This window comes from Anopheles marshallii, chromosome 2, assembly GCF_943734725.1.
Source record: "Anopheles marshallii chromosome 2, idAnoMarsDA_429_01, whole genome shotgun sequence".
Lineage (NCBI taxonomy): Eukaryota > Metazoa > Arthropoda > Insecta > Diptera > Culicidae > Anopheles > Anopheles marshallii.
Genome location: NC_071326.1, coordinates 19,716,069 through 19,742,010, shown reverse-complemented (window position 1 = coordinate 19,742,010; position 25,942 = coordinate 19,716,069). Strand labels below are relative to the sequence as shown.

At 45.3% G+C, this 25,942-nt stretch overlaps 1 protein-coding gene across 1 annotated transcript in view; it reads right to left on the bottom strand.

Annotated features, from left to right (window-relative positions):
* Window positions 1-25,942, bottom strand: part of LOC128716447 (uncharacterized) — a 50,269-nt gene that overhangs the window by 4,568 nt on the left and 19,759 nt on the right. The window contains exons 2-4 of the mRNA XM_053811340.1: window positions 25,698-25,783; window positions 8,460-8,646; window positions 2,534-2,638 (exon numbers count right to left, since the gene is read on the bottom strand). Of these exons, the coding sequence (XP_053667315.1) occupies window positions 2,534-2,638; window positions 8,460-8,646; window positions 25,698-25,783 (378 nt within the window). The remainder of the gene's footprint in view (window positions 1-2,533; window positions 2,639-8,459; window positions 8,647-25,697; window positions 25,784-25,942) is intronic.

Sequence of the window (25,942 nt, the reverse complement as noted above, 5' to 3'; positions counted from 1 at the left end):
CATCGAACACAAAAGGGAAGTTAATTAACGGCGGTCGTCTCACCGGGACCACCGTGTGGCCACCGGCTCGTGAAGCTGCTGGGTGGACCATCTTAGCGTCTCCTTATCTGCGTTCGCACAGTGCACACCCGGAGCGGTTTCCACACACAGCCTCGGCCTCGGTTTGACAAACTGACCTTTCACATCGGGCACTCACCCCTCCCCCATACCTCTCCTTCCACCCCAACAACCGGGGTATATTAAATTTCCGAGCACGGATTGGCATCCGCTCTAGTGTGTGCTTGTGTGTCTGTGTGTGTGTGTGGATTTGTGCATCGTTGCGATAGACGTAATAGCGCAGTGGTCCTATGGGTGTGTTTTTATGCACACACTACCCGCACCCGAGTGAAGAAGGTGCTAAAAACCTCCAAACTCATCGCATCGTTTCACTCTTGGCCGGTGTGTGTTTGCTCGAAAGCAGGCAAACATCAGCCGACTCGGTGTATGGTTCGTACTCTACCAAAGATGAACCTTAAAAACAAGCGACCCACCCCACCCACCAACAACACAGGGAGCAAGGGGAGATCTTTCGACCTGTACCTTTTGTTTACCAATCTGCCGCTCGTTACCTTTTGCCTTTTCATTTCGCATCATCCATTCACTTGTCTGTATGTGTATGTGTGTGTGTGTGTTAATGTGTTGACTTGTTCCCGATGGAACCTAGCACAACCCGGGTCATCCTAACGGCATCTTAAAATGGCGCCTACACTTGCAAGTTGAAAATAGCCATCCTTTCATCGTGGGTCGTCCCATTCGTTTCCTTGCGGCGATGCATCTGCAAGGTTTCGTTTCGTGCAGCAACGACCGAACAGGGGTAAGGGAGTAGGAAATGTACCTACAAATTGAGGATATTGCATGGTGGCGCACAAACCATACCGGCGGGTGGTTCTGGGAAAGGTCACCAACAGGGGGCTGAGAGATGTCCTCTTTTAGCTTTAGTTTCCCAGCTTTCACAAAATAACGCTGGCAGTCCTGGCAGGCAGAAAGAATGCTCCAGGGTGGTACGCTTTATCGAACCCCTAGCAAGGACTCGATATTGTTTTTCAGCGACGTTGAAGCGTTGGACAATAGCACGACGCCGGACCCGTGCGGACAGGAGTAGTTTGCACGTACAGCATCGTATACACGCAAGTGTAGACAATGTGTTACTCGTCAACTGTTTTAAATCAGCTTCGAACACACAAAGCAGTGGTTCTTTACTGCTCAATTAATGTTTGTTTTGGGAGAAGATTACAGCCATTGAATCATTCAAACTTCTACTTTAGGAGTCGTTCTTTATCAATTCATACCTCCAATGAGTAACAACTACGGTAAAAATGAAAAATATGCAATAATTCCATCTAGATTTATTGTTGTGAACTTGTTGTGAGTACTCAAATACAATACTCCGTGTGCAAAACTGATTATTCCGTAGTGATGGGAAATCTGGAGTGGATTCATGAATCCGAAGAACTGAAGTCGAACTCAGTGATTCAACTCGGTGACAGTGATTCGACTCTAAATTTAGTGATGACTTCGGTGTCTATTCCTGTTGCGGCTTTAGAGTTTATATCGTAATCAACGCTAGAGACAACACCGGAACTTTTCAGCCATGTTCATCCAAACAATTCACAAATAATTTTTTCTTCTAGTTTTCCTGCAGTTTTACTCAGGTTGATCAAGTTTTCTCACAAGATTTTCGCATAAAAGGAGTGCTAGTTTCCCGGGTTCCAGTTTCGTTTTCTAGCAAAGGTTTCTCTACAGTTTATATAACATTTTCTTCCAAGAAAGTTCTTGGAAAATAGGGTTTGTACCAGCACTACGCTACTCAACATCGTGTATCTGGTGGCCGTGCGCCCACTTCATCCGTACAATCTTCGACAAATGTTCCAGTGTTGATCCGGATTGGAGTTCGAGATGTTCCCGGGTTGAGGTAATCGGGTTCCTGGGAAAAAATAATTTACCCATCACTATACCCCAGCTACAAATCAAGAAAAGAGCAAGAGATATTAGGCGAAAACTGCTACGGCAAAAAAGTAGCACAAACAAAAAATATTAAGATAAATTAATTAAGTCTGTCCATTCGTGGAATATCTATAGTATGTCGTGGAAAAGTTCTATAACTTTATCTAGCTCTATATATTATATATGAAACAAATGTTCAAATTCCTAACATGCATCATGCAATTTCCTAGAAACTAAAGTCTAGTTCATCCCACTGCTTCTATTTCTAACATTCGAACATAATTAAACATTTACAAATCAGGTTAATACTTCGACACAAGGAATAGGCACTTGAAATAAATCGTAAATATAATTAAATTATACAGTTGAACATGAAACATTTTCACTGTTGTCCAAAATTGAACCTCTGAAATAAATATCGATCCCCAATCTAGACGCATCGTGTTTACCCAAGAAGCTGAGAACCGCATGCCCCACGGGCGTTGACGTATTAATAGTTGGCAGTGTTGTAAACGGGTTTTTCCCGTCCGTCAAACTGCGGTTACCTTACCTCCAGTCCGTTCTGCTGCGCGCTGCAGTTGCTGATGTTGAGCGAACCGCTGATAAAGTCGTTCTGGACGTCGACGATGAGAAAGGCGCTAATGGGGCGCACGATCTGCAATGAGGAGAAGAAACCGGAAAGCCGGACGAACGTTAGAAGAAACAACGAAAAGACAAAAGCATGAAAATGGCACATCGCAAAATAAGAGAACACCCTTGTACCGAAGGGTGGCGCTCGTTTTTTTTTAAAGCAGCACAAGAGAAGAGAAAAAAAAACCCCGGATGAAAAGGGGAAAAAAAAAATGTCGACAAAAACAAATCCATCTTGCACCCAGCAACTGGGCAAAGCTGCAACTCATCACGAGAAAACCTCACCCCGTCCCGGTAGACAACGTTGCCGGTAGCGCATTTAAAACCGTGTGTTACCGTTACCATACGCGCGCGCGGTACGGCAGTCGACTCAACCCGGCAACCAATAAGCCATGTCCATTATATACGCTTTCAACAACATCAACGGCACACATACACACACACACACACACAAAACACCCGAGAATAAAACGGTCTCATGTTCTACAAAAGCCACCCCTCGGGCGGATCGGATCTTCTATCGTACTCATTATGCCGCTTTTGCATAATAGGACACCCGGACTTCCCGCCGATGAAGCGATAAAGCGACTGGGGAAGATGAAGGAAAAGAAGAAAGACATTCCCATGGCTCGGTACCACAGCGGCAAAACAACAACAAGCAAAAGAAAAAAAACGGCAAGCAAATACATGGTAGCGTAGCAGTCCAGGGTTCGCATAGACACAAAAAAGCCACTTCTCATGTGTCGAAAACCTTTCCGGAAGATAAAATCCTCTCACGTCACGTAATCGCCCCGGTCGGTCGGCGTGAGAGATCCTTCTCACAAAATTATCATCAATCAAACCGTTTATCCCCCCCTCGTGTGTGTGTGGCATAGATGGACGGTGCAACCGAAAGGACCATACACCCCCCCCCCCTCCCCACCTCCAACCCTCCCCAGCCTGTGTTCTACGTCACGCACAGTAACATTCGTCCCGGTCCACAGGTCTTCCGGGCGTGGAAGACATATATTTCACCCGAAGCGTACTTTGATTGTCCGTACCCGGGGCTCGTCTACTGCGTGACGAGTGTCGTCTTGCCGGATGTTACCGCAAACCATGAAGGAATGCACACAGTGCGCCTGGGCTGTTGGGCTGGGCTTTATCTTTTTTTTTAACACGATAGCAACCCCACCACGGCCACCAACATTCCCAAACCACCCGGGGTTCAGTTTTGGAAAAAAACAGAACGCTTTGCTGCTGGACCGCTTCGGCCACGATCACGAGCGCATCAGATATATGCAAGCGCACCGGTTGTGGTTGGGACGAGTTTTTGACTTCGTCCCGATTGTGGCTCATTTGGTACACACACACCGTGCACCGTACCAAAACAAGCGGGTGGGAGGGGGATACAAACGAAAAATGGGCCGCACTACCCAGAACAACCCCTTGACCAACATTATCCGGGTATGCCTCTTGGCCCACGTCATTATGCTGATGGGATTGTGCATTTTTTTTTTCGTTTGATTGTTGCGACCGCTCGAGGGTGTTGTTGGAAGCGAACACCACGAGCCGAGTTGAAGGAGGCGTGTTAAGTGTCCGTGAACACAGTGAACAACTGTGAAGAACGCAGTGCAGTACATGGCCTACTTCACTATCTCTCGGTTGAAAGAAAGAAAGAAAAAAACCCAAACTGAATAAAAAATCAGAACAAGCGCACTCAGGTTCGCACTTCATTTCACGCAGCGTTTTCCAGGCGTTCTGTGGTGGGTCGATGTTCGGCCAAAACGCACCCCCAGGTAATGAAGAACCTGGGAAAATGGGGTTGCAAATCGAACCGATTTTATTCAGTTCCATTCGCTCGTTGTGGTAGAACTTCTTGACGGGACTTTGCGAGCGTTCCTGTTCGGGAACACATACCTCTCCACCGGGAACATGATACCGGCGAAGCATTCGCACCGAACAAATGTGTCCCAAGCGTGTGACTGCGGTGCGGTAAAATCGAACCTCCCCGCCCCTTGCCTGTTCCGAGTAATGTGCGTATTATTGGGTGAAATAAAACTACACACGAACGAAGAACAAAAAAAAAAAAGACCAAACCCAATCATGAAACTTCTTCAAGGCTTTCACCATAAGTCGTTACGATCACAGATAGACCCAGTGAGGGGTGGGGTTTTTTTTTTTCTTTCGCCCCCTTTAGAGGGTGTATCCAAGCTGCTTTGCCAGAACGAATGCCACTAGGCAGGGAAGTGTACCTTGGTAAAAACGAATTCGCCCGGCAGGCAAGGAACGTTTTAGGCTTAGCAATGAGGATTGGCCGCTTAAACGGCTAGCTAATGGAGCAATAGATGACTTCATCAACTTTTTTTTTGCGGCACAGCTTTTCGAAGGTGATGTCTAATTTATTGACGAGTAGATTTTCCCCAAGTGTGTGTGTGTGTGTGTGTGTGTAGGTGGGTGGGAAGGTGGTTGCGTTTTTTTACAGTTCCTGGCTAATTCTATGCTGCTATTTTTCCCTATAGCCCCATGGAAGAAGCGTGCGCACATGTGTGGTGTAGGGAAAATGCTCTACTGGATGAGTGGATCGGAAGGGATTTGGAGTTTTCATTCGTGTGTAACGGATCCAAAAAACCTCCCCTCACCCCTCGCTCCGGGAAGCGCCATAAATCAGGGAAAGCGAATTAATTTCATCCGATCAATCTAACCCGCTACTAGCGCAAAGCGTCGTTATCGGTGTTGGGGTACGATTTAATTGAATGATTATAATTTTATTTTACGGTTAAATTACAATTCATCGCGTTATATTTATGCTTTTCGATTTGCCACACCCTTATCTGCTACTGTTCGTATGGAATGTTTCCTCAAAAATCCATTTACAACAGCAATTGCAACAACAAAAAAATCCAACGATTGTGAGAGTCGTTAGGAGCTATACCACCCCATGTTTTTTTTTCGCAATCCGAAATCAAATATCGACATTTTAATTGATTTACTGTGTCTCCATTTCCAATCAGATGAAACTTGTGCCGGCAGCTGTTTAATTAATGCGTACGTCAGTCGTAAATGTTAACAGCAGTGCTCAACGCCCGCTTCCCTATTAGCACCGCTGATTGATAAGCCGACAAGCCGTTGACGTTGATTGAAATGGATGAAATTGTGTGTGTGTGTGTGTGTTGTTTTTTGTTATTTTATAGATTGGATGTCTCATACTTGCAGCAGGCAACTGCATGATTTGCTAGAAATTTGAAACTTTTTTGGTGCTGGGCTTTCGTTCGTGCCATCCATCCATCCCTTCCCACCTCATATCGCACATAAGATGAAAGCAATGATAGGGCCCTTTTTTTGTCACGTTCTGCAAAATTGAAGCATGTAAAACCACTAGGAATGTTGCAAAACGTGTATGGTGGTGCAGTTTGGCAGGAGGACATTTATGTCATTTTTAATTAAAATTTGAACTCGAAGCGAATGCGATGTACTTTTTAATGACAGCACCACATTGCTATTGACGCGATTGAGAGTGGGAAAAGAGATGTTCAAATGGTTTATCATAAAAGAAATAAACAATTGTAACTCATTGGAATCGTTTGATTGATTATTAGTCTATTGTTTCCTAAAATTCAGATTTTCCATCAATCACATGGTGTTTAATCAGTTCGAATCAAGTAAACATCGTTAAGTAGGCATCGCTACTGGAACTGATATCTCTATTGTCATTGATGGCAGTTTTAACCTCACATATACACTGACGAATGTGCATGGTGTTGACATTCCCTCCGTTGTTGTTCTTTCGGAGGTTGCCAGCACAAAGAGGTTCCCACAAAATGATCCTCTGGTAAAGCGTTCCATCCACCTGCGGGAGAAGCGCGAGAAACTATTCGTGCTGCAGCAGCTGTTACACGATGTGTAAAATGACCGACTCCACGGGACGGGACCTCATTTCTGGATCAAACTGGACAAAACTGTGCAACCTGTAAACTCCCCGTATTTTGAATCTTCTCAACAGTTTTTGTTCAGTACTAAATTATTTCGTTTCTACCCTCTACCTTGTGTACCTTGTAAATTATTCAAAACTTTTTCAAAACCTTTTTATTAACCAATGCAGTAGCTTCACTGAATAGCATAACGAAAAGTTTTTGCCAAAGTGCTTTTGATTTGACGATCCCACATTTTATTCGTGAAGCGTTTCTGTTTTGACGGTGATTTTGCTATACAAACCTGAAAGCACCTAAAGGTATGCAACACTGACAGCGTTGTTGCGTTATTGGGGCAGATCATACTCTAAGAATTAAATTAGAAAGCTTAAGCTTTAAACCTGTATCTGCCAAATAATCCAGGTACCGGGCTGTATCATTCTGTACAGATTCGTAAAGGACATGGCATTTTGACATAAAGAATGACACAAGGGATCATTTGTGCGGTTTTACAATTTGAGAAAAATCGATTAAAGTTTAGAAATTTAATTTTATTTTTAATTCAATGAAATAATATACTATTATCTGATTATTAAAATAATCTTTTTTTAGTTGTTTTTGTTAAAAAAACTTGTTTACCTTTTTCGCACACGCGACACATGGCCAAACCTGGCTCAGAGCAAAATTCTTTGTTTTGACATTTGTCGAACTTGGGTTAGCTACGTTCATTGGGAAACCAATCTAATCCTTGTTTCCTAGGCCATTTGTATGGCGAGCTGTTAGCGGATAAGCCTGGAAACGTCAAAACGCATACAATAAAAGGATTTGAGTATGATTCCGGCCAATAATAGACTTTTTTTTGCTGCTGCTGTGGCATGTGTTGTTTTTCTTTGCACATAATTGAGAAATAAATCACCGGTGCACAATTTAAACGCGGTTAACCCGTTTGTTTGTTTGATGCTGCTGCCGTTAGCACAGGGCTAACGAAAAGCCAATACTGCAAGGTCAGTTGCCTGCGGAATTGCAGGGTCCCCTCCTATGAAAGCGGAGCGAAAGAGGGAGAGCGAGAGTGTTCCAGTCAAACCAGAACTGCCATTTCCGGAAGGAAATTGGGACTCCAGTTGGGTGGTGGGTGGGTGATTGGGTGTGGGGTACAGGTGGTGAACTGTGTGACTTCAAATGCTTCGACTCATCCCGCAAACGGAATGAAGACAGATTGCTCTCTCCCGCTTCCCTCCCCTGCAATAGGGTCTCCTTTCGCTGCCTAACCGTACCAACCAATCCAAGGACTCCTCAAACTCGGAATGATTGATTTTCTTCCAAGCAATACTCGAGGTACTTCTCCGGATTGGCTTTGGCTGTACGTTACGAGCCAGATTTTTTCTGCTTTTACTGTGTTTCCTCCCCCCTCTTTTCTTCCCCCTGCTTCTGCACCTTCCTTTCCCCGTTGGCCTTGAGCCGATGCTGGTGGCCTTTGAACTAATACCATCGCATGGCGTACTTTTCTAGCTGCTCAAGAACGAAACTCGTTCCATTTCCATTACGCGAGCACACACAAACGGGAACGGGGGTTTTTTTTTTTTTGGTGCGGGCTTTCTCCTGAAGGTTTACCACCCCGGAACAGAACGTTGATTGAAATCGATTGCCATTTTTGCACGTCCGCTCCGGACTGGCGTGGAACAAGGGTACGATTGCTTACGCGCGCACCGAGCGATTGAACTTGAACAACAAAACTGCAACCCACACAGGCGGCGCATTATTATTACGTCACTGTCGGTGTTTTTTTTTTGTGTTGAAAAAAAATTTAATTTCCCTACACATTCCTTCAGTGCTACGGGAGAAAATTTGATTTTCGCGCGAAGCAGGCAAACACTAATACAATCATAGGGGTTACGGGGACGGGGAAACAGGGCCTAACACAAGCCCTTTTGGCTTGACTTTTTCGCGCGTTCAACTCACCGTCTTGATCCACTGGTTCCAGCAAAACTGAAACTCCTCCCGATCGATGTAGCCGTCCTCGTTCTTGTCGAACACGGCGAACATCTGCTCCAGACGATCGGATGGTACCACGTAGATGTGACCTTTATCATTCCGGAACAGTGCCCTGCAGATCAGTGTAAATTCGTTCAGCGAAAGCCGATCATCTCTGTGAAGAAGAGCGAACAATGAGAAAGGACGATTAGTAAGGGAAGAACCACGTATACTTCTATCTACCGGGAAAGGGGGGGTGTACAGTGAATGGGACTACACTACATAATGTGTGTGTGTGTGTTTTTTTGTGTCGCCCTGACACTATGCTAAAGGTCAACGTGCAAGGTTTTATCGAAGTTGCTCTTCATGATCCCCCATTACATGCAGTTGAGCGAACTGCAAAAGTTTCACCGCACAAAACCCAACGCTCCACACCGTGTATGGCCGTGGCGCAAAACGGTTTCGAAACGGGAAAACTTTCCCCGAAGGGCGGTCGCGAGGGCCTTCCGAGCCGAAACCGTAGACGATGCAAATTAAATAAATCAATACGAAGCGTTTTTTTTTTTTTGCTATGAGTTAGAGAGTGAGTGAAGGTGAGGGATTTTGTATATTTTTTTGGTTTTATTTGAACTTTTTTTTTTAGATCACTTCCTCTCGGTCGGTTTTAGCTCGAAGGTGTTACCGAAGCCGTAAGGAAATGGCCGGCCATGCAGAACGTTCGTACCGCGAATGAAAAGCCTCGAAAACAACAAACCTAAAACATTTGATTGACGTACATCGATACTGGCTGCACTAGGGTGGGAAATAAATCCCGTCTGGGTGTTGATTTTCCATCCCACCGACCGAACCACCCACCCACCCGGTTGGTCAATCAACGGGACTGCCGTACCGCTGCCTACGGCTTGTTACAATCCAACCGACGATGGGGATTGAATTTTATTTCGCACCATGAATAACTCAACTTTATAACTTTATTAGTGTCAGTTCCATTTGCGGACGCGGTGTACGCGCGCCGTCCATCGACCATCAGCAAAGGGGGGGTTGAAAAGCTTTCATCCTGTCCATTTCCATTCACCCAGATTCCCTACCCCTCCCCCACCCCTCCCTCCTCCGCACAATTCCCGTTCTCCCAGCTGTTGACACACGGTGGCGGTTGAGGATTATTTCATTCGAAAGCTTGCACACCGCACACAGAAAATTGCAAGAAACCGCTTCAGCATCTTGGGAATTGCGACAGTTCGGTTGAAGATTTTCTGATTTGTGCGGCACACAAATACAGACCAAAGTTTGCAATCGTGACTTGGGGGCTTTCCCTGCCCTCACCGTCCCTTCCCTTTCCCTCCATACACTTGCACGGACTCCCACGGACAACTTTATTTTATAGCAGCGTGTGCCGTTCGCCTTCCATCCCATGGACAATTTATGGGTTTAATTTGCATATTTTTATGCTTCACCGCAATCGACACCGATTGCTTGCTGACTGGCACTGAAAGCAGCTCAGCTCAGCTGCCTCGCGGTGAAAGCGAAATAGAGATGGAGTGAAACCTAGCAGCAGCAGCAGCGGCGGCAAAAAAAAAACCCCGAAGATTCAAAACAAAACGAGATTCCTTCGCACTTTATCTCTCGGTCCCGATGGTTCGAGAGGCTGGTGATCGGGTGTGGGCACGGCAGCTGACACAATACTTGGCTGATGATCAACCCGGCGATATGATTTCCTCTCATGCACAACTACTTGACAAACACCGTTTTTACGGACGGAGGGCATTGAACAAATGCCAGAGCAGAAAGGGAGTGAAAAAAGGACTGAAAGGCTGGAAAATTATTTACTGCCGTCATGGTTTTTTTTTGTCCTTCACCGTAAAGAAACTGCTGGGCAAACCCAACCCCCAACCCAGCAGTTGGATGGAAAACTTTTAGCCCGGCTTTGGTCTGCCTCGTTAAACTGTGGCCGTTGTGCAAAAATTGTCAACCCAAACCGGGGTGCAGTACTAATAGGATTGTGATTATGCTCCGGCATCCGGGACTGGCGGGTTCCGTAGAAATCATAATCGCTGAACCCATCGCCCGTCGCCTCCGCCTTTTCTCTTCTGTCGAAAATTATGCCGCGACACGTAATCATCGTGACCGACAATGGCGTCGAGCTGCCGTTTTACAGGACACTGCAACAGTAAACGGTGCAGTTACCGCTGGTTTTATCTCGTTTTTCGGGGAAGGGATGCGGAGAGCGAATGTTTGAAGGGTGGCTTGCAGCATCCCGCATGGTTATGGACAAATATGACATTTTATCAAGTGAAAGCTTTCGTGCACATGAATCTGGGAACTCGGAGGGACGGGACGTGCGAGAGTAAGTAACAAATCAAACGGTTGCCGTTCGTGTGCTTTACACTGTTTGACGATGGTACAATTGTTTTCAATTAGGCATGTAAAAGCTGTTGGAACATGTAAATGAGTTTGGATGAGGATTTCGAGAAGTCGCTTCAGCTGTTTCCAGCATGTTGCTGCTCCAGTCAAGGAAAAGTTTTGATTTATGCTCTGGGTAATGGAATATTATGCAACCGAACCACCAAAAGCTCTGTGTTTGCTGCTGTACTTTCTGTTACGAAAAAAAGGAGTTATCGTTGCTTCATTGTTTCGCGTGTTGGACCAACCCAAGAAACATTTCCAATTGTATTTTTTTTTTGGGTCTTTAGCTTCATGACGGATGTAATAATTCAAATTGATGATTTACTGTGCTGACATGATCGCATCGTCAACGTCATCTGACCATTTTAGAACAAAAATACATAGTAAATTCAAATTATTCAAGTTCAAGTTCATCACTCTAATCTTTTCTTTTCCAAAATTTAGACTCTAAGGACGTCTCCGTCAACCCAAATGTTTTTTTTCCACTTCGCAGGGTTTACGATTTTAGTGTTGCGACGTCGGAGCTTTTTCCTGAATTTTCCGCGTATCATCAGCAGGCAAAGCTGGCATGAAACGCTTGCCATGACAAAGCATTACCAACTTTGCGGGAGTCAGCTTCTATTTGTGCGAATGATTCAGGGTCTATGTGAGCCTTTGCTCGTTTGTCGCCAAGTACAATCGTAAACCCTATAAATTCTAAGTGATCTGAAGGTGTGGGCTGAGAAGATCTTGATCTATCAATGTTCGACATTGTTTAGACATGAGATTCATTTAAGTGTAGAGAAGAGTTTATTTATTTCACTTGAAAAATTTTCAAGTAATGCTATTAACAACGTTCCGAGCTGATGGGCCAACTCAGTCCTAACGGAGCCGTGTTGTTGTTTGATGAAAGCTTTCAAAAATTTGACTCTTGAAATTAAAGCAATAGAGACAAGGAACAATTATAATCAACAAATGTTACGTTCTTTACAGATGTTAAAGGCAAATACGATACATAATTAATCTTTATGCTGCCAAACGTACCAAACACTAGCGGGGCAACATTTGGCATGTTGTGCCGCATGCCAACAATCAACGGGAAGCCCAATTCCGATCCGATCGCTAAGATTTATCAGCAGCACAACTTTTTACTTCATCCAATCCATCAAAACAACAACCATGCTTGCTGGTGGCCGTTGCAGTGTGGCAAAAAGAAAACTTCCAAATGAAACTCACTCCACCGCTAAGGTAGTTGCTTCTGTACCGTTCGAGCGTTTACGGTTGCCACCCTGTGTGCTGTCGCATGAGAAACGACAACTCCCCACCGTTTGGGGGGGGTTGTTGGTACAAGGCCGAGATTGTATAATTGTAACAAATTTCGCTTGCCTGAGTGGGTCCTTTACTGCGCTTTCAAGAAACGGTCGTGTGGTGGAGGGGTGGGGTGCGGGGGTTAAGGGAAGTGGCAACCATTTTCGTGCCCATAGCACGAGCGAATGATACGTATCACGAAGAAGAGTACGAAGGGAACCAAACACAAGAAACGAGCTAATTTCAGCACATTCCAGCGCCCTCTGCCAGTGTTTCTCAGGGACACACCGGTGTAGATTTGGCCTCCCGATTACTGCTCAATTATCCAAGTTCAAACTCGTATAAATCTTCACACTGCGATCTTCGTGCGGGTGAGGGAGCGATTTGCATGTTCAGCGGAAATTTAAAACTATTGGCATTTTCCGTCCATGACAAGGTGGGGAGGAGAAGAAACGAGAAAGGGGGGTCTTCCATCATGCACCACGTGTTTAAATGGCGCATTCGAACTTGGTCGGGAAAGGGAGGAGTGAGAAAGAAAAAAGGTTAGAATGTCGAAGAGCCATGTTGGATGTTCGAAAAGCGGCAAGCGGCTGAAAAACATCGGCCCAACGAAAGCTAACATCAGCAGTAGTGGCAGCGGATTCAATATCGTGTCGGAACGACGATTAGTTGTTTGCCAGAACCCGGAACCATTTTTCTTCTCCTCCCCTGCCTTCCCACCGCCCATTTGCGCCCTGGCTGTCAACCACCAATTTCGCTGACACTCCGCTTCCCGGTTCCACTTTTGTGCCCCGAACCGGGCTGAGCATTCCCATGACGTAGGCATTTGTTTTGTGCCGTTTGACAGCGGCTTAGGGGGGGAAAAAGTTTTCCCGGCAAAAACCAACCATTTTCCACCAACCGCGCCCCCCCCCCCCCCCATTCCGGTGCTCAATCAATATCCGCTTTACACTGCTGGTTTTGTTTGTTTGTTGTTGTTGCAATTTCTCATGGATAGAGGCAAATTTTATGATTTTCACATTTTCACGTTTATCATTCATCCTTGTCCGCCATCACAATGTGTTGGAGAGAGCAAGAGGGAGAGAGCAAGAGAGAGAATGTGTAGAATGAAACTTCGATCAAAAGTCGATGATTATTGTAAAATTGGTACAAATAAACCTTACTTACTCTGAGATTGCAGCCCCTTTTGGAGGACAGAAGAAACATCGTGAATTGGCATGGCCTTTATTTGTGGTGCAGTACGCTCGCCATATGCTCTGGCCATTTGTTCTGAAACATTTTCTAGCACCATGCGGAACCGTTAATGGAGACGCCTGGTGGCTGACAAATAACATCCCTCGCCAAAGGCCCACCCCGCTGGGAGGGGGGGACAGATGGTGCAGCCCACCGTGAAAACACACGGGTAATGGAATAGAATTTTAAAATACACAACAGAACGCGTTTGTAAGCAATTGCACCAAAACCAACCCACCCCCCCACTGGGGATTTCCGGTTGGCTCGCGTGAAACAATGCTCATAAAAGTTTCTGTGTGCGCGCAATGAAACAAGCTACCATTCGCACGGAATCACATGAATAATTGCACCAGCTGCAGCGCGTCGTCGTACTTGTTCGTCTTAAGACGTTTGGGAATCCACGGATGCCCGGATCCGCACAAGATGGCCAAAGGAAGCTTGCGTGGGGGGGGGGGGGGGGGAGAAGGGTGAAAAGTTTCAAGAAAAATGGCCTGTCCTTTAAGCAGCTGGAGAGGAAAAGTTTAATTGCCATGAACCATGTGTTCGGCTCGCTGGGCGGGCTGGAAAAACAAAAGCGACAAAAAAAAAAAACTGGACGGCGTTCAAAAGAAAATGAAATCGAAACGCCACTGCAAAACTTTTATCCCTTACCGCTTTTCCTGCCCCTCCCCGCCCCGCTTGTAGTGTGGCAGAGCCAGTGCGGGCCATCGTTCGCTCATTTCTTTGCTGCACTTTAGCAGCCTTATAAATGGTGCATTGAAATGAACTGTGTTTCTTCATTTCCGGCACTCACTTACCGGAATACTCCGTTACTGCTGCACGCGCACCCCGCACCGGTTGGCTTTCGTGGCAAGCAAAGCCCCCCAACCATGGTTCATCATTCCAAAACACGCACACACAAACACACTAAAATCTACTTAAACGGTTCATCTCGAGGGGAATTTGTAAAAGTGCTCGCGAACAACAATTGAAGGAGTGCTTTAGTGCACCGTTTGCACGCCGGCCGCAATTGCGCCAGCACAAGACGATAATTATACATGCAACACGGTGCAACAACAAGACCAGGAAGGAATCGGGTTGAGAGCTCGGGATTATATGCTCCATTCAGCTAGCTTTAATGAAATTCCGCTTCAGCTCGGGGGGGTCAGGATTTAATTTCATATCGGACGTCATCGTTAACGGCCCGGACCCGTTCCGTCCATGACGTCAATCCTTTCAATGCAATGTGTCGAATTCCGGGTGGAACATAATCCCGTCCCGGGGTTTGGCGAATCTATTCATTTCCATCAAAATATCATCATCATCATCGCCGTCGTCGTCATTATTGTCTTTCAGCAATAGCCTCGTCAAACTATCGCTAATTACTTTCGAATCATGGCCCGGGCGCACTCGCTTTGTCATTCCCGCCCGCCCCTTGTCTGGCGCATATGGAATTGATTGAATTTCATGTGTTCACACCCGTACCGGATTGGTGCGCCCCACACGCTACACCCCACCGCCCACCACCCTGGTGCGATGTATCGATCCTTCATGGCGTCTCACGGTTTGCCATGTCCCGTGTGGGGTAGTGTCGGGACGACGTGCTGTAGTCTACATTCCGTAGCTTGGAGAATGGGTGATTAATATGCGACTATTGTTTGGGCTTTGTGTGCGCCACGTATGCATAAACGTTGTGCTCTGCTAACGGAAACATGATATTACACGATTTTTGCGTGTGTTTTCAACGGTAGCGATTCAATTTCCACTAGACGCAATTATTCCAATCATAATTGATAATTTATGTTGAGCACCGAAGTTCTTTACTAAGTTTTAAAGTTCACAAAAAACAACTCTACAATTTATTTTGCGAATAAAAGTGAAAAAAAAACTTGTAAGGGGAACAAGTCTTTATAAAAACAGATATATTTGTCCAACAATAAGGCAAGGTTAATAAAGATATTTATTTTTGTTCTTCTCTATTTCAGGTAATTCAACTGATCGAGATTGATCGAGTACTGTAAGTACCTTAAACATTGTTTTCAAAATTACGTTCCAATTTTCAAGACAAATGTCACCGAAGCCCAACTGGCTTCAACGTAGGTAAATTCGCACAGTTTGAGATAATTTAAACGCCTAAAACTCTGCAATTCGCGTAACACAATCTTTTTAACAATGTTATTCACATGGTTTGCCAAAGAATGTTTGTCGTAAAAGCTTTCCCGAAGTATTTTAATGCATTCCGATGCGAAATTTGTCTTATTTTTTATAAAGTAATATGGCAATGTATATTTATGTGATTTTTCATCAACTTCAATTAATTCTTTTTTTTACACGTGCGAAACGTCTGAATGATGATGTATCGGTATAAAACGACCACAAATTTATTTATGCCTGTAAAAACATAAACATTTATCTAGCACGATAAATGCTGCGTAGCATTAATCATCATAAATAAAAATAACAACAACAAAAACATTAACGATCATCGCAGCGTCAATCGCGAAACATTGCTTTACGTGATATTAAACTGAATTATGAATCGCTGTAAAACATAACCTCTTCTTACCACAACAACACACATCAAATGTCACGTGATAACCCCACTCGCACAAAATGATGTCCTTTCACCTCGCAAAATCACGCATTAAAACACCTCCCGCCTCCGCGCACTAGCCAAGCGAATAAAAAAAAACAGGTGTACCACAAACTAATCACCCAAAACGCTTGTACTGCTCACACACAAAACACACACTTGTAACTGCAGTCGTACAACTGTTTAACATCAACTTACGAAACGGTGGCCGCGTTTTAAAACATGAGCGCCATAAATTTGCCTCATCCGCCACGACAACATTTCAACGGCACTTTGTCACTGCCAGTGCCAGCAACACGTCGAGCAGCGTCCAAAACTACAACAATTTACACGAGGCCGGCCCACCCGTGCTGTCATCCCTCCGCCCGGGCGTCCGGTATCAGCACCATATCTTAGTGCCGCCGCTTTATGAGTGATTTATTATATCGCGCGTTCGTTGGGTGTGTGTGTGTGTGTTGCATACCGGAAAACTATTTCCCCTTAACACTGTACTGTGCCCCGGAACAGATAAACGAGCGCGCGATTAGCACATACCCCGGCGTTGTGTGGGTTTTTCTTTCCACTTTACTAACCCACCACAACGGCTCCCCAGTCCGTGTGACAGACAGTGTGCTGGTGAATTTGATATTTAAATGTGTTCTCGCCCTTCCCCCCCGACTGATGGAGACGCTTGGTCATACAGGTTTTCTCATTTGTTTCACCTTAAGCTCGGTAACATCTTTCGGCAACAACAAGTGGACAAACAAACTAAAGGGAAGGGGGCGAAAAGTTATAAAAAAAAACCCTGCTAAACATTATATCGCTGTAAAACAAAGAAGGATTTACACCCATCATCATCATCAGCAAGGAAATGGGGGATCCCTCTTTAGGATAAACCCGTAATAAATTTCCATCTTTCCACAAAACCGGCACACACACACACGATTGTACGGTGCTGGGCAACTGATGATGATGAGGATCATGCATCAGTGAAATGTGCGCCAACCGGTCCCGTTTGCGGACAAAATAGAACATTACACCAACCGTCCGCTGCCGGCTAACCGGTAGCGACCTTTCTCGCTTGTCCGGCAGTGTACTCCCCCACCTTCTCCCCTAAACAAAAGGGCTAAAGAGATTTCGCAACCTGTGTGTAAGAAGTAAGAATGAAGAATGTAAAAATTTGATAATAAATACATAAATAGGTAACCGGAGATAGGGACCCAACGCCGAGTCCGGTAAGCTTACCAATACACCGGGCTTTCCCTTGGGGGGGAAGGAATGGAAGGGGTGAGAGCAGAAAATAAATGAAAACAATTGATGTTCATCGATGAAAACTAATGGCGGTATCATAACCGCAAATGAGAAAATATAACTCGATTTCGATTCATTTAATTTTGTTGCTCCTGGGATGCGATACAAAAAAACCCGGGCCACCCCCTCCCAGTCCGGCGGGGATATACCAAAGTGGACCAATTTTTCCAAGCCATGAATAAATTTGCTAACCTTTATTCGGTCTCATGCACACACACACACACGCTCTTACATAGGGGTTCCACACGTGTTCGGGTCGTGTGATATTGCGAATGGAAGGAAAAAAGAATCCCCCGTCATAGCTCTGTGGGTTTATTTATTTGATCTGATCACTGCCACGAGCTGACGAATGGTGTCCAATAACCCCTGGCTTCCTGGGGATGGTAGATAAATGCAGTTAGAAAAAACAAGCTCTCTCTCTCGCCTTGTGTGTCTCTTTCATACACCAACTCATACAGCCACTCGGTAACTCTTTCGAGCACTGGGAACGGGCCCGGAAAAAAGGCAGGAAACAAGAGGTTTCCATTTTTAGATCTCCACCTTTCGAAGCACCCGGGGAATCGTGCGGATTCGCCATACTTCCCAATAAACGGCAGACAAAATCCTCGCTTCCCCCTTCGTATGGAAGCGGATTTTTCCAAAATGGCAGCACGAAACGAACGCAAAACGCGCGCACTCGAGGGGTGGGTCCGGTGAGGGACAGAAGAGGCCACAACGCAAAAAAGTGAACCCATCCGAAAAGGTAGCACGCTATCGAAATTTATCAACCAACCCGTTCGCTGCTGCTGCTGCTGCTACTGTGAGCCTGTAGCTGACACACCGCCCCGTGTACTGTTGGTGCTTCCCTTTGGGTTTGCGGGCCACGGAAGGCACGAGGAAGGACACACACACACAAAAAATAAATTACTCCGGATATCCGGAAATGTTTTCCTTTCCCTCTTGCGTCGTTCCGGGCCGGATGTACGAGGGCACACTCCACAGATGGCGAGGTGGAGGGTTCAGTCTCCCGGTCGAACTTTGAAGGAACAGGGCGAGTGTCCGCACGCCCTCCGAACGTGCGCCTGGAACGGGTGATTGGGTGAGCACTTTTTGCACTTTATATGCACAATTTTTGATGGTGCTTGATGGTGTGCTACCGCTGCGTAGAATCCGTCGCACGGGGATCGAACGGTGACGCTTGCCTTACGCCCCCCGTTCTTCGTTCGCGTATGAAAGGCAATTGTGATTCATTTGTTCTGTGTGGTACTTTTGCGGGTAGGTTTGGATGACATTTGGAAGGACCTTTAATATTCGATGGCGAGGATAGAGCGCTTTGAGGGGGGGGCTAATGGAAAGCGGGAAGGATGATAAGATGAGATTTTCGAATGATGAAGAATGAGGCCAATGATCATTAAAAACTGTGTGACACAATCAGCTATTTGAGGTTTATTTTGAATGGTAATAGACGCGGCAGTAAAATAAGAATTGATAAAATTTTTTAAAAAATTGAAAATTTCGTCATTTTAGAAAATCATTAATCGAAATCGAATGACATTAGACATAATAAATAAAATAAAGTCTATTTTTATAACTCTTACAATAACAAAAGGCAATTCAATAGAGTAATAGAAGCACTAGATTGCAATAGAAGCACCGAAGATGCATGATTCATGTTCCTTAAAGGTGCGCGAACTCTTATAGATGTATCCTTCAAGATTTTTAATCCACAAAGGTTCATGAATCGTAATCGATACGTTAATTTACGAATTATTTTATGTGGGCTGAAATTATAACTAAATACTTCAAGTTATGATTTCTTATCGATGCATCCTTCAGTAAGCATGAATATTTGAGGTTTTATGAATCTTCGGGAATGAATCTTAAAGAATTCATTAAAATTTCGTGCGTAGACTCGATGATTTAAATGACTCTTCACTGAAGATTTATATAACTGACGCTTCTCAAAAGATTCATTTGCGATACAACACCAGTTGAAGCCAATGTAGAGGAGAGTGAAGGCATCCGATCGTCATTGGAAGATTTACTGATTGTTGGCCAATAAACAACAATCATCGGTTAAAATCAGATCGGAGCGATAATCCGCACTTGCCCTATAAAAAAATGATTGTTTTAAAATAATTGCATACTTTTAGGCGCGGTAATAGAGCAAATCTTAAACTAGCCGTACTGCTTTGGTGATGTTTCATTTAATTTCATACATGATTAAATGTGTGCCTCAAAGGTTTAACATTTTCTACAATAACTTATATCTAAACTTAAGGTAAAACCGATTACAATGAAGTAGTGAATCCTGTGAGAGGAATGAAGAAAACAGGGTGGGAATGAAAAAGAAAAATGAAAAGAAGGCATGTTCATCAAATAAAGGAATGCCATTTAAGGGAGTTTGTCGAACATAGTGTTAGCATAGTATAATTACATTACATTATATATTACTATTAATAACCAGTTCAGAATAGCTTAAACCATTGATTCGTGGGTAAATACATTCAAACCGCCATTTCAATATAATCTGTTATTAATCGTGGGCCATTAATGATAAGTTAAGTTTAAAAAAATATTTATGGGTGCTAGAGAAAGATTGCTGTTATTCATCGCCATACGATCATCATTTATCACCTAATAGTCATATCGTCGAAATTCCCATAAAATCCATTTGCTTTCCCAAACATGTGGGCTGAACATTTTTGCTCGCCCATGGCACAAACTATCACCGCCAATAACAACCTTTAACGCCCCACAATGGCAAAGCTCTCGAAAACACGAGACGGTCGTGTCTGGCGAAATTAGTTCGCGGGAAAATGGGTGAACTTAGCTGGGTGGCAAATAATATGCGCGCCCAAAGCGGCAGTTCCGCCCCGCCATCGCTTCAGCCATTAATGGTGACGTGTGCACGTTCGTGTGATTGGTACACTGGCGCACAACTACACACACACACATACCCGGGCGATGACAGGCTTCCAATTTGATGCCCGGGCTCGAAAACAATAGACGACGGTGGCACACAATCGGAGCTCAGCAGACACGAACTACACCGGACCGGGAGGCAGCTGTCAGGCGTCATGGACTTACTGGGCCTAGAAGTGGGCCCGGGTACGTCCCTATTCGGTCCGGTACGGGAAAAATGGAAAACGCCAAAACCGAACCGAGCCGAACCCGAACCGTGCAACTCTTTTACTGTTGCTATGCTTTTTTTTCACCTCCCTCCCCATAACAAAGCACGTGGCAATGGCGCCCCTGGCAGCCCGCCCAAACGCTCCTCTTCCGCATGGGCACCGACAGACTTTCTCTAATCATTGTCACTGGAATATTGTGACAGCAAATCGAGTGTCACTCGTTGTCGGTGCCATTGTCACCGGCTGGTCGTCACTGTCTCGGTTGCTTCGGTGCTCCGGCAGCCTACAACAGCACACCATTGTGCAGTTGTGCATCTGGCGGTACCCCGATAGCGAGACGACACCTTTCTAGCCCTCTGCTTGGTTGCTTTGTATCGAGCGAGGGAAATACAACCATCCCTGCTCGCATCGCCTATTCTGGTCGTGGTGACACCCGAACCCGCACACAATAGAATGGAGGCCAGATAGGAGGACGCAGGGAAAATATTGGGACAAAAATATACCCACGAGCGCGTGCAGGCACCACCTTTTCCGCATGCGAACGCTGGGTGAAGTAGGCAAACATGAGCACCAACGGCAACCGGCTGCCACGGATTGGACGGAAGCAGCACGAACACAAAGACGGTGGGTTTTTTTTTTTTAATTTTGTTGTTGCCAGTGCAACGCCAAAGAGACGAGCGTCTGGAGTTTGGCAAAAAAGGAAATGATTTGGTGGCCTTTTTATTCTCCCTTTTTTTGCACGGTGGCACACACACACACACTACCTGGCCGATAAAATTGTTGTGCAGTTTTATTTTATTACATACTATCACTTCCTGCTCTTTCGGCAGCAGAAGAAAAGATGCCGTATCAATGCAATCCAATTATATCCGAACAGCGAATTGATATTTGTCTGGTCGCTGCTTTTTTCATGGTACTGACAGACATGCAAATGAATAGCTCGTGCGCTTTTCGAGACCGAATGAATGCGATGAAAAAGGAACCTTTTTTATAGTAGCACAGCAATGTTTACTGTTGAAATCGTTCATTAGATACGATTCTATTCGAATGCTATGGAGCGAAACAATGCAACAAATACAGTTAGACTGAATGGTCTAATCAACTCCCCAACAAGTCTACACACAACAAGATAACGATAATACGTAACTACCGACAATTCTATTCGATTAAAATCTGAAACCATATCCCACGAAAATAAATACTTTGTACATACATGTACGAGTCGTTAAGTTTATTTTATTTGATGCTCAGTTCTTCTTAAATTACAAGCGTAATGAACAGTGGCAGTCCCTGTAATTGGAATAGAGCAGCGAGCATTTATGTTGCAGCGCCTAAAGGTATGCAATTTTGTTTTGCAACTACAGCAGCTCCCCGCCTTAAGCGCTTTTTTATGTTGCAGCGCCTAAAGGTATGCAATTTTTTTTTTTGCAACTACGGAGCTCCCCGCTTTACGCTAATGTTTGGCACCGAACGCTTTAGCGTATAAAGAATTCTCGTGTATATCGAATTTCCTTCGAAACATCGTTTATACTTCATGTTGAAGAGTTTAAAAATAGACACGTATAAGGGGTTACAGAAAATTGCGCAATAAAATTGCGTGGAACTAAGAAGAATTCGCATATTTAGTATATTTTTTACATAAAAAACTTGTAAACTTTCAATTTGTTCTATTTTTTCATCGCGTATCCAAGTTTTTAAAACTGCCGTTTGTAGAACTGACTTTGATTATCTTTAAGCTTTCTTTTTCCCAAAATATCGCGTATTGCGATACAGCGGGGATTTGCTTTGTTTTATTTCACAAACAAAACTTATCTCCCGACTGTCAAAACCCCCCGGAAGAGTCGAAACAAGCTCCCTTAGCACATACCAACTCCTTTAAAATAGGAAGTAAAAATAGTAGCAGTTATCATTTGTTCGAAAATGGCACAATACGAAAGCGCAGCGCCATTAAACTCTTAACTTCACAAATCAATCGAAAGCTTAACTTTCACCCATAAAACCAGTCCCCATCAATGTTAACAATAACGGTCGTAAATGCCCACCCATCACCCACCCGGCAGATCACACTCCCGCTCCCGGGGAGGAGAAAAATGCAGATCCTCGAAAACAACAGTTTTGTTGCCATAAATTCCCCGTACCACTTTGGGGCGGGTGGGTGTTGCAACCACCCGATCAGCATTGCATCCGTGCGCCACCAAGCAGACAAAAGGCAGATTAACATTTATCTACGGTACGTGTCGAAAGCCACCGTTACGTATAAGACACGGACGATGCTATCGGTATTTTCGGCGCGAACCGGTACAATCACTGTGTGTGGCGATGCGACCGATGCGCCGATTGCAATCGTGGCAACGCCGGCACTCGTAAAACTTTTACAGCCTCACACAATAGGAATAAAACACTAGCGATTCGAGTTGCCAAAATGGGATGTGCTTTGCGCCGCTGTTCTTGACTGTTCGCTCCACGTTGCTGTTGCTGCACTCGACGGACTGCAGCGGACGCGCCGAAAGGAGGAAGCCCTTTTTTATAGCCCGGAGCTTACCATTTCTTACGGTAAGGCTGGTGGGGATTCTTCGGTAGCAAGAAAAGTGCCCAACACTACCGTGCCATACATCCGATGCACTCGACCCCGGAATACCACACACCCGCTTGCCCACCCCGGAAAGAAGGTCACATCTCAACCGAGCGTGAGACATAAATTTTCCAACCAAGCTTTCTCTCTGTTGGTGCGTTGCACCGCCCGGTGTTTTCTGCGGGTATCCTCCCGTTTCCGGTCGTGGAAAACCGGGACGACGGAACTAACCGGAAGCCGCTTCTTTTTTTTGGCGGGCGGTGGAAGTTTTTGGCAAAGGAAACTTCGACAAGTTTCACGTTCACGTGGTTCGACATGCCAAGACCGGAAAATTCCCCCTACCGCCTCCCTCCCTTCCTCCCCTCTCCATCGGGGTTGTGCCAGTGAGTGTCGTGCAGTCGTTCAGGGCGTTTAAACAGTGAGAAAATTCGAAATTTATTGCCCGATCAAAAGGTAATACATTTTCCTTTCGCCATGGCAAGGCGCCTGCAGCAACACAACAAATACACATGCACGGAAAAAGGGAGGGGGGAAGGGCAAAAATATCCATCGTGGAACCGATTTGTTCAGATGTAAGGCAAGTATTGGTGACCGTGGTCGTCACCTTGTCTCCGGGGGGGGGGGTTTTGAACGGTCGAGATGTGTGTGTGTATGCCATAGCGCGTAAATTTCACAATCGAGGGAAGCAATTTCCCTAGCCTTCCTTTTCTTTTTTGCGTTCCGTCCCATGTTTCAGGCAACTTTTGGTTCCCATTTCGGAGCCGGAGTACACGCGGAAGCAATATGAGTTGAAATTTGTGCCACACATTTTGATGCCGGTACGAGTACGGTTGTTGCCCCGGCGGGAAGATAGAGGACGGATCCAGTTGTCAGTCAGTTGGATCTTTCTGCCGAGCCTTATCCGCCGGTACCATCAACCATAAATGGAGGACAATTTGCATAAAGTAAGAACATGCACACCGTGTAGTGTAGTGTAGTGTATGTGTGTGTGTGTGTGCCTTGTGGGAGAAATAGATGTGGGTGAGTTATAAATCAAAATCAATTCACCAAGCTTCTGGCAGTAGCCTGGTTTCTGGTGCCCGCTGTATGGTTGCGATTTGTACGATCACGTACGTGACCTGACAGCATGAAAAGGATACGGTACCATGTACCTACCTGGACGAGCTGTATTGAGGAGAATGTGATTCATGATGAGCGGGAATGAATATCTAGCAGAATCGATACACAGGTTCGATTGTCATCCGTCCCCCCGTTTTGGGGGACCCCAACACTCCCCCCTATTTTGGGGGTTTTGTTTCTCCACGCTCCATGTGGTGGCGCGTGTGTGGTAATAATTGATACGGTTACTGTTTAAAACAGTCCCTTTTGCTCCATTCATCCACACCAAACACTGTCCTCCACATGGAGGGTGGGGGGAGGGTGAGGTCGTTTAGCATATGCTAATCATCATGCCGCGTTTACGATTGATTTAAATGGTTTTGCCACTCGACTCGACGAAAAGTGCAACCGCGCGTGAAATACACCCCTCCAAGACCCCCAACCCCCCCGGAGATGCACCTCGCAGACCATGGTTGATGATGGTAATGCAATCGTAAAGCTTGATTTAACCATCCACAATCAAAACCGGATTAAACTGGCCCGGTGGGTTCTCGGCGGGAAGTGAATCATTGCAAATGTGACAAACGGAACACACGCAAGTGTCACTTTTTATAGCAACTCAACATATCGAAAAACGGTACGTGGCATAATAAAAGACACACAGACACACACACACTCCCAAGAGAGTGAATCGTTCGCTCATTTGTGGACATAAACTGGATGGCACTGGAATCAAACCAATCAAACCTTACCCAACCAGCACCGATTATTGCTGCAAATGCCCCCCCTCCCATGTACCACATTCCTCCAGGATGGGTACATCGTCGGCAGTGTACCGGTCGAGGACAGACGCTTGGTCCGTATCCTTACGGAGAACTCTCTGGTGAGGTGAAACAAAAGTGCCTCGCGGTGTAGCAGCGCGATAGTGCATTTTATTGAATTGCCATAAAACGGATTTATTTTTATCCCCACTGCGACATATTCTCCCGGTGCCGTTTTATGCTACCGGGGAGCACACAGAGCACAGACCGTTCGATGTGTGTGCTTCCATCAAAGGCAAACAAATGGCCAGACGCCACCCGTTACCGTGTGAAACGAGCGAGACCTTCAACCAAGACTCCCGGGGGTGGGTCCCATGAATCAAGTGGGACCAAATGTCACCGAAGAAAGTGTTTGGGGTGTTGGGACACGGTGTGCAAACCCAAGTACACGGCCGTTTATTTCAAGGTTATTGGTGTAGGATTTTTTTTTTTGCGATAGCTAGTTGAATAAGTTCCAATTATTACCGTTTAAAAATAAACATTTTATCGGTACATCATCAACAATGAAAAGGGCTTGGAAGAACGGTACATTAAAGGGTGAAATGCAAATGTTCTCATGGGACCTCACTCGTACGCATCTCACGCTCACCTTCAAACTCACTAGCAAATTTGACATTTGACGTATCAGAAAAGCGTTCAAGTAGCAAAAAAAAAAACACCAAAACAAATACCAAATCCATGCTGACAGGCCGAAACTACCCAAACGAATGTTTTATCCTTATTCTTTGGACAATTTGGGTCTGGAAACGACAGATCTGGAAGCACGAAAAGCAAAAAACATCCATCCTGGCGTACTTAACTACAACACCTCCACCAATCGTTCCCTCTACTACTTACCCATCCTTGTCGAAAGCGGTGAAACAAGCGTCCATGGCCAGCGAAGGATTCGTCATAAAGTCCTCGTCTGGGAGCTCCGTCGGCTGCTTCGGACCCGCACATTGAGGAAGGGTCGTTTGCAGCGGTTAATCATGGTTAAGCCGACCGGAAGGCGAATGCACGGCACGGGTTAGCAGTGGCAAAACACGGCAAAAAGAAAGACAAAAACAAAAGCATTTCATTAGTGATGCTGGGCCCAGCCAAGA